The following is an 8,791-nucleotide window of genomic DNA, read 5'->3' on the forward strand; positions in this document are numbered from 1 at the left end:
AAAAAAAGAGAAGGAAAGAAAGAAAAAGAAGTAGAAAGTGGAATTAATTAAAAAAATAAAAAATAAAAAAGAAATGGAGCCTGAAGAGGTGACTGCACTGCTGCAATCTCAGGATCAAAGTTTAATGCATGAGGAGTTGCTTCTTATGGATGAGCAGAGAGAGTGGTTTCTTGAGATGCCCACTGGTGGCGGAATCTACTCCTGGTGAAGATCTGTGAAGATCGTTGAAATGACAAAGGATTGAAACTATTACATAAACTTAGTTGAAAAGGCAGCAAGAGGGTTTGAGAGGATTAAACCCAATTCTGAAAAGCTCCACTGTGGGTAAAATGCTATCAAAGAACACTGCACGCTACGGTAAAAGTTGTTCATCAGAGGAAGAGTCAATTAATGTGGCAAACTCCCTTGCTGTCTTATTTTCAGAAATTGCCACCCCAACCTGCAGCAACCGCCACCCTCCTCAGTCAGCAGCCATGGACATGGAGGCAAGACCCTCCAGCAGCAAAAAGATCAGGACTCACAAAAGACACGGATGACAGTCAGCATTTTTTAGGAAGAAAGTATGTTTAATTAAGGGAGAAGCTCGGGCATTTAGACATAATGTTGTTGCACAGTTAGGTCTACAGAGCAGTGTGAACATACCTTCACATGCACTGGGAACCCAAAAAAGTTGTGGATTCCCTTTATTGTGATGTTCACTTTCCTGCCTGGATCTGTAATCCAGACAGCAGTATCTCCAAGGTCTGCCTGTATCTACATACTTTTTGGTCCACGTTTTCCAGCCTGGAACTTACTGGCATCACTGTGTAGTGGGGTGAACACATGAGCTACTGTTGGGATATGATGAAATATACACCTCAAGACCTGACTCAATTTTACTCCTACAAACAATGTAATAGAACTCCTGTTATTGCGTTTCCCGTACCACTTGATCCAGATTTAAAATGCTGTCAATTATATGCGTGTAGAAGGGCATCCCATCATTCTTTTTTGTCATGTTGGTTATTTGGGATATGTTCAATCTCTCACAGCCTTATTCATCGTGTGAATCAAATGCTCAAGCATTTGCCCAAAACTTAGGAGAATTTAACTTATTTATTTGTAGGAGTTCATTATCTATTCTGAATATTATCCTCTGCCTGTGAGGAAATATACTAACTTTTTGAAGTAGACGTCTTTGTGCTGTGAAGACTGACTTCTCAGTCACTGCTGAGGGTGCGGGTCTGGGTGAAATCAGAAATGATCTCATTGCTTAAGTTCCAGAATATTAGTTTGCATCCAGGGTATCAGGATAAGGTTTGAGACACACAGCTGGACTGCATGTTAACTTAAGAGCGAGCCTTAAATTCTCTGTTTCCACAAGAAATGTAGCAGAATCCGCAGACATATGTAATCCCATGACATGGAGGATGGTGAAATGCCATGAATTCTCTCCTGGATTATAAAACAGAAATCTGAGGTAATTAAGTATTTTGCAATGTAGAGATATTGATTTAAATATCTGTTTAGGTGATAAACTACAAAGGGAAAGAGTAATAAATAAAATTTTGGTCTGTTGATAACACACTGAGGTTGTTTCTCTGGACACAGAAAGAATCCCTGAGGTCCAATAATAGAAGATATCTTCCTTGCAATATCATCATGTGCAAGAACGAGGTCACGATGCAGAGAAGAGTCTGATTGTTCACAAACTAGAAGAAAATGGAAAATGTCCTGTTTCTGGTGACTTCTTGTTCAAGCAGTTGAATATTTCAGTGCAGGGATTCCATCACTCAGCACCAACAGAAAGTGGCAAAATACGATTTAAAAAAAAACCCTGAGTAGGATGTTCACCAAATGTGATAAAGGCCACGATGTGGTGCTTCTACTGTGTCATCGGGATGGGACGGCAGACTGGGGATTCCTGGGTCTGATGTCCTGGGGTCTAAAGAGAACAGCAGTGGATCAAAGGCAGTCAAGTTAAAGGCAGACAGGGCACCTGTCAGGGGCTTCACGGGAGCACCGCCAGCCTTCAGAAAAGAAACCGCGGTTGGTCCACGTGGCTGAGGGAAACCTGTCCATTTGGTGCTGCTGCCCCTCCCCAGTCTCTCCCTCCTCCAGCCCCGCCCTCACTGAGGGGCCTGTGTGTCCTCCACCCCCACCCCAGGTCCAGCAGCATGTTCTCCCCTCCTCCTTCCTTTCCTGCATCATAGTCATCCCCAGGCCCTGCTACCACCCACTTAGGCTCAAGACTGAAGCCAGTAAGGAATCAACGTGCTCCCTTTACTCAGCTCCTGATCCTCCCCCAGGGAGGGCCTATAGCACCTGGTGGCAGTTCTGATGGAAGAGGGGCTTTGCATCCTGAGGGCCCTGGGAGGGCTGCAGGCAAACCTCCTCCTTCCCCTCCTCGCCAGGCCTCTCAGCCAGCAGCACACACAGCTCTCAGGATGAGGGTCCCTGCCCCACCCATCTCTTCCTGGTCCAGCCCAGCTGGGGGCGTCCACCCCAGCTCAGGCCCACCCATCTCCCCAGTCACCTCTGCTCAAGGCAGGGGCTGCCGCAGTGGCTGGGGCTCTGGGGTCTGCAGGAGGCTGGGGCCACGTGCAAGCAGCAGGCTGAGCGGGAATTCCTGCTGCTCCATGGAGCACGGGCCCCTCCTAATCCCGTCCTGCACAGTCTCTACTGTTGCCCTGTGTCTTGCCTGCTGTGACCCAAGCCACTTCCTGTGAGAACAGGCCTTTGGAGTTGGGTCTGCGAAGGCCTTCCCACCCGTTCCCTCCTGGGAGGAGAGCCCGGCGCCTCTCCTCTTAGCCCCCGGATGTGTCCCCTCCCCCCGACACAGCACGTGGAGCCGCCATGCTGCTCTCACCCAATGGCAGTCCTGCCCCTGCCCTGTGTGCCCGCTGTCCCCTCACCACCTACCCCTGGGCCCTGCCAAACAGGTGTCTGTGCTGAGCCAGGCAGACTTTGCTAAACCCCTTTAGCATCCACGGGCCCTACGCCTTCGTGGGTCTCCTCCCCTTTCCCACTGTCACCTGACAGTGAGGAGCTGTCAGCACTCAGGCCTCAGCTTGTCTGAGGTGTGGCTCTCAAGCGATGTGAGGTCTTATTCACCTGCCTTCATTTCCAGGATGAGGAGGTTCCAGGAGGGGCAGGGATTGGACTGGGATTCACCTTTCACTGGCCTCACACCAGGCCACGTGCCCCTAACTTGCCTCTGAATTCTGCCCACAGTACCTGTTCCTGTAAAGGACCCAGCTGAGGATGCCAGTGATGATGAAGTAGGTGAGGACCATGGGGAGGATCCAGGTGATGATCCAGGCGATGGGCTTGAGAGCTGTGGCCCTGGACGGGGCTGCTGGGGGGGCCGTGGTGGGTGATGCTGCAGGGAAAGCAAGAGTGGAAGCCCTTGTCCAGACCCCACACTGAGGAGACGCCTCCTCAGCCTCCCTGCCCAGGTACCCCTACTCTGCAGACAGTTCCAACCCAGCATGTGGCAGCCCCGTGACAGGTCCTGGGCGAGATGGGGGAAGGGAGGAGCCCAGGCCCCACGGGGCTCAGACAGCTAATGGGGGAGCGAGGGTTCCAGGAGAGCCCCTCAGTCCTGCTGCGACAGAAGAGGAGGTGACACAGGAGGATGGGAACAGAGGAGTCCTCTCAGGAGCTGACAGTTGAGGTGGAACTGACAGATTTCTAGAAATAGAATGTGTGAGATTTTTGAAAAAGTTTATTGAAAGAGGGAACAGCAAGAAACAAGTTTCTGAAATTGGAATGATGCCCTCATGTTTGGTGTCAGCAAGAATCCATGTTAAATGGTCCCGAGGCCTGTGCTGTGAGGAAGAGATGAAAGGAGGTGGGAAGAGGAAGGGAGGATGGTCGAACATGCCGGGGGCCATTGTTCTTCTAAGAAGAACTCACCTCGGATGGATCACTTTCCCAAACACACACACACACACACACACACACACTCACACAGGGAGGTAGGTGAATGTCATCTTGAGACGATTATCACCTCCTCTTCGCACTCACCTGTTGTCTTTAACATTTTCTGCCAGTGCACCAGGAAATCCTGAAGCCACGCCCTACAGTCGCCCATGGAGACCCTCTTGAAGAAGCTGGTCACAGCTCTGTCATTCTCCCACTTCTCTTTCATCCGTCTGCCTGCAGGATGAACCACTGTCCAGTGTCCATCCTCCGAATCAAAGTGGAGGCACATCTGTCCATTGAAGCCAAACTGCCAGGATCCACTGGTGCGTCCACTGTCTTCACACTGACAGGTTACTGTGACCTGCAGGGTGAGAGGGTCTGCCCCCACCGTGGGAAAGAGCTCAGCCTCTGGGCTTGACAACTTCTTTGTCCCCACCTGGGGCCACCTCCCCGGGGCCCAGCTACTCTGGCCCAGTTCCCTCCTCCTATGGCTGCTCTTTCCGCTGGGCTACTTGGGAAGGACCATTTCCAGTTATTTTATTTTTTAATCTGAAAAGGATGAGCGCAGCGAAGCCCCCAACCTGCTCCTCCTGCTCTTGGACTTTGTAACTCACCCCTGGCCGTGTGGTTCTCCGGTGTAACGTCAGGCAGCTGCTCCTTGAGCAAGTCCCCGATGTCTCTGAGTGTCTCGGCCTGTGTTCCCCAGGCATTTGTGGCTTTCACCATCTCTGCCAGAGGACTCACTGATTGGACCTTAGAGCCACCACGGTTATAGGAAAGGAAAACATTTCCGTCCACATGGCCTTGAATCTCACACCATGAATCACCAGCTCTCGGCTTAGGAGTGATGGTTACGTTATAGGAAAGAGAGTGACCGTCTGTGAAGGGAAAACACAGGTGAGGGCTGGGTTAGGAGAAAAGGACCGCTTTCCCCAGTTATGTGACAGCAAAGTGAATCTGCAGGGCTGGGCTGGCAGAGATACAACCACCCCGCCTGGCCCTCCCCTCACCAGCTACAGCCAGTGCCCCTCTCTTGCTTGAGGAGGAGGAGGAGGCCCCCAGCTGGCAGAAATCACACATCCAGGATATGTCCCCTTGTCCACCAGGTCAGAACCCACACCAGTCAGCACATAACCCTTCCAGACGCGTGCCAGGCGGCTATGGAGGTAAAGCCTACGGGCAGAGGATTGTCGGGATCTAGTCCACGGTCAAGTGGGGAGATGGAGAGCGTGTGGGGGCTGCTCCTGAGGAAACGGGATCACAGTGGGCGCAGATGAGCACAGAACCCAAAGCTGGAGGAGGAGGCTTTACGATTACGGGTCACAGGAGTTAGCAAGGCCCGGGAGATGCTGCTAATCTGTTACTGGGAAGGGTCTTGGAAGCTTGGAGAAAGGCCTGGCCCACGTTGCTCGAGAGAGAAAATCCAGAACTTCCGAGGCAGGTGGTAGAGCAGGGGATCAGAAGGCTCAGAGACGTGAAGCTGCCAGGGCAGACTTGGTGGGAAAGGGCAGAAGAGTGTCCAGTGCCCCCGCTCCGGGGGAGAGCCTGAAGGACTCTATGGAGCCCATGAGGAACGCGTGGATGAGAAGCATCTCCAACAGCTCAAGGATGACTTGGCTGAAGGGCAGGAGTGGTAGCAGGAGATGGTGCTCCCAATGGACTTCCAGCAGTACTAGGGACGGAAAATGTGGAAACAGCAGATGCCAGGTGGGGGTGCTCTATGTCAGGAGCAAAGCAGGTGCAATGGTCAGAGTGATGAGAGAGTCCCAGTGCCAGCCAGGGCCTCGCTGCAGAGAGTACGATGCAGGCTAATAGCAGAGGGCGATCCTAGAGGCAAACAGACGGACAGGCAACCTGGATACAAACTGCACCACTGAAAGACGTAAAACAGAGACAAACAGAAGGCTGGATGATCAGGAGGCTGAAAGCAGCCATCCCAACAAAATGTCCAGATCCTCTGCCCAGTTTCTGGATCTGAGCCACTTCTCATACTCAGAATCCATTACCAGAGACAGAGAAATGCCAGGATCCAATGAGGAAGGCCCTTTCATTAGCAAAGCAGGTGCACAAGCCCTTCTTGCCTTCCCCATCTTTGGAAGCCACATGGCCATGGACTCAGGGACGTGCACACTGGGAAGCAGAGGCTACCCTCACACTCATGTGGACCCAGAGTGTGACTGACATCGTGCCCAGGGACCTGAAGCATCTTCATGGCCCCCCTGTTACTGAAGTGATGCGTGAGGGCCAGGTAATGAATAGACATCTCTCCCAGGTTCTGTTTACAGGGGTGTTCTGGGTGCGCAGATCCACACAGTGCTCATTTCACATGTGCTGGATTTACAACATGAATGGAAAATCATTGTAGTTAGTAAAGTACCCTGGGGTGAGGGCTACCATCATAGTGATTTCCAAGTCCAGACTTCTGACACTGCCTCCTCATTCCCCCAAACAGTATGTCTAAACAATATAATATCCCGGAGGAAATGACAGAGACGAGTATCAACCTTCAACCTCTCTGAGGCTGCAGGGGTGGAGTCCCTATTGGCTTTCCATTTAATTATCAGTGTGGCTCATAGATTTTCTGGAATAGTACATAGGAAATAGTGCAGGATTTGCAGACCATAGGTCCCTGGTGCAACGGCTGTCCTAGCACAAAAGCAGTCACAGACAATTGGTGAATGATGAGTGTGGCTGGACCTGCTTCTTGGGCAGATGTTCCAGCAGAACCTGTGACATTAGAGGTGTCTGTGGTCAGAAAGGTACTCCGTGCAGTATATGGCATTTCTACTTGGATGTCCACAACACAGACCCCTTGTGTCCTGAAGCAAGGCCTTGCCACTTGTAGTGGGGAAACCCGCACCATTTAAAGGTGGCTCCAGGTATGGTTTGGGGCCTGGTAGGGATCAGGCCTCTAGTCATGGAACACCAGAGCTGCCTATCTTGAGCTGGGCTCATCAACTCACTGATCATTCGGTCACACAGGCCAGCTGTCACACCATAGGCATGATTATCTGGTTTGGCACAAGCAGGGCCACAGGGAACAAACAAGATGCCCCAGCAGGTGGCCTAGATCTGACACCACAATTGTTGTACCGCCACTCTCCTCTGCTCACACTTGTGGCTTCATGCAGTGTCCCCTATAGCACTGGACCCTGGACCAAGGAAGCCAGTATACAGCAAAGGAGGGGGAGCATTAGCCCCTAACTGCAGGCCCCACACTCCCCTCACACTCACACCACCCAGAAGCCACAAGGCAGCACATGGCACGTTTCTGCTCTTAAACAGGCAGCCGAGGCCCCCCCACCCCCAGGCTGATTCCCTAGGGGATGGGTCACCCCTTGCTGGGATCAGAAGCCTAGGACAGTGGCCCAATAGGGTTCCCCGTTGGTTTATATGCTGTCCTTGACTCCTGCTGCACCACAAAGGTGGGGGCCCCTAGTGCCAGAGACAGATACCAAATGGCCTGTAGAGACAAACAGATTTACTGTCTTCTGTAGAAAAAGTTTGCCAACTCCTGTCTTAATTTTTTTATTTTTTTTATTTTTTTGGGGGTACACCAAGTTCAATCATCTGTTTTTATACACATATCTCCGTATTTCCTCCCTTCCTTGACTCCCCCCATCTCGAGTCCCCCCACCCTCCCCGCCCCAGTCCTCTAAGGCATCTTCCATCCTCGAGTTGGACTCCCTTTGTTATACAACAACTTCCCACTGACTATCTATTTTACAGTTGGTAGTATATATATGTCTGTGCTACTCTCTTGCTTCGTCTCAGCTTCCCCTTCACAGCCCCGCCCCCTCCCATACCTCGAGTTCTCCAGTCCATTCTCTGTATCTGCGTCCTTGTTCTTGTCACTGAGTTCCTCAGTACCATTTTTAGATTCCGTATATGTGAGTTAGCATACAATATTTGTCCTTCCTGTCTTAATTAATAGCTATTATAGGGCCCTGTCTCCACAGTCTGTAGAGAACATGGATGTGGGACCAAAGGGGAGAAGTGGGGGTGCCCTTACTCACCCTCATGCCCTGTGTCACACTTTGGCAAACTGTGCTCCTGTCCTCCTACTTTAGGTCCTGTGGGCCAGGTTGGGAGGCTTTGCTGGGTGTGTCCTCAGGCAAGGGGATAAGATGGCAGTTGATAGGGGGAATGTTCAGAATCTCTTCACAGATGGGAAGGTGTTTGAGGCCCTGGGCTTCTTCGGATGGTGGAGGGAAGGGTAATAAATAACGTTGTAACCACGCAGGACCCTAAAGGGCCTTCCAGGGACAGACTCCACCGAGGCTCCTACCCTCTCCCCCCGCCCCCGCAACGGGACAGACTGCACCCAGACCCATTTTCTTCAGTGCCCTGTCTCCCACTTCTCCCTTCCTCACCTCCCATCCTCCAGCCCGCGGCGGGGGCGGACCGCCGAGGAAGAAAGGAGCCCACGGAGGCTTAAAACGAGGGGGCGGCGGCGCCACACTCCGAGAGTTTTCGCGAACCCCTGCGGACATGGCCATCCCTCTTCCGATCCTAAGGCACCGAGGTTCATCCCCGAACTCACCGCCGCGCGCCGTGCAGAAGCAGAGAGACGAAAGACAGACCAGACCCAGGAGAGCAAGTCCGGCCCGGGAGCCAGCGCTCAGCGCCATCGCCTCCTGAAGTCCGCGGGCGACGCAACCCTGCGAGGCCCAGGGAGCACACACGCCGATCCGCCGGCCGCGCCGCGTCGCGCCGGCCCCAGCCGCCGCGCCCGCCCCGCCCCGCCCCGCCCCGCGCCCGCGCCCGCGCCCGCCCCGCGCCCGCGCCCGCCCCCGCGCCCGCCCCCGCGCCCGCCCCCGCGCCCGCCCCCGCGCCCGCCCCGCGCCCGCCCCGCGCCGCGCCCGCCCCGCGCCGCGCCCGCCCC

At 53.3% G+C, this 8,791-nt stretch overlaps 1 protein-coding gene across 1 annotated transcript; it reads right to left on the reverse strand.

Annotated features, from left to right (window-relative positions):
- Positions 1–1,516: 1,516 nt before the first annotated feature.
- On the reverse strand, positions 1,517–8,570 carry LOC130855703 (UL16-binding protein 3-like). Its single transcript, XM_057739630.1, has 5 exons — positions 8,450–8,570; positions 4,521–4,784; positions 4,009–4,284; positions 3,217–3,361; positions 1,517–1,924 (listed from the first exon to the last, which is right to left on the reverse strand). The coding sequence occupies exons 1-5, from the start codon at positions 8,535–8,537 to the stop codon at positions 1,873–1,875; spliced, it is 825 nt and encodes a 274-aa protein (XP_057595613.1). The 5' UTR covers positions 8,538–8,570; the 3' UTR covers positions 1,517–1,872.
- Between the last annotated feature and the right edge of the window lie 221 nt (positions 8,571–8,791).

This window comes from Hippopotamus amphibius, chromosome 6 (genome assembly GCF_030028045.1).
Source record: "Hippopotamus amphibius kiboko isolate mHipAmp2 chromosome 6, mHipAmp2.hap2, whole genome shotgun sequence".
NCBI classification, from domain to species: domain Eukaryota; kingdom Metazoa; phylum Chordata; class Mammalia; order Artiodactyla; family Hippopotamidae; genus Hippopotamus; species Hippopotamus amphibius.

What these genes read in the sequence shown, in the direction of transcription:
- LOC130855703 (XM_057739630.1), bottom strand. Translation starts at nt 8,537, where the DNA reads ATGGCGCTGAGCGCTGGCTCCCGGGCCGGACTTGCTCTCCTGGGTCTG. An exon ending in CTTCTGCACGGCGCGCGGCG is followed by an intron (nt 4,785 to 8,449) that starts GTGAGTTCGGGG and finishes TTCCCTTCACAG; the next exon opens with ACGGTCACTCTCTTTCCTAT. An exon ending in GGAGAACCACACGGCCAGGG is followed by an intron (nt 4,285 to 4,520) that starts GTGAGTTACAAA and finishes CGGTGGGGGCAG; the next exon opens with ACCCTCTCACCCTGCAGGTC.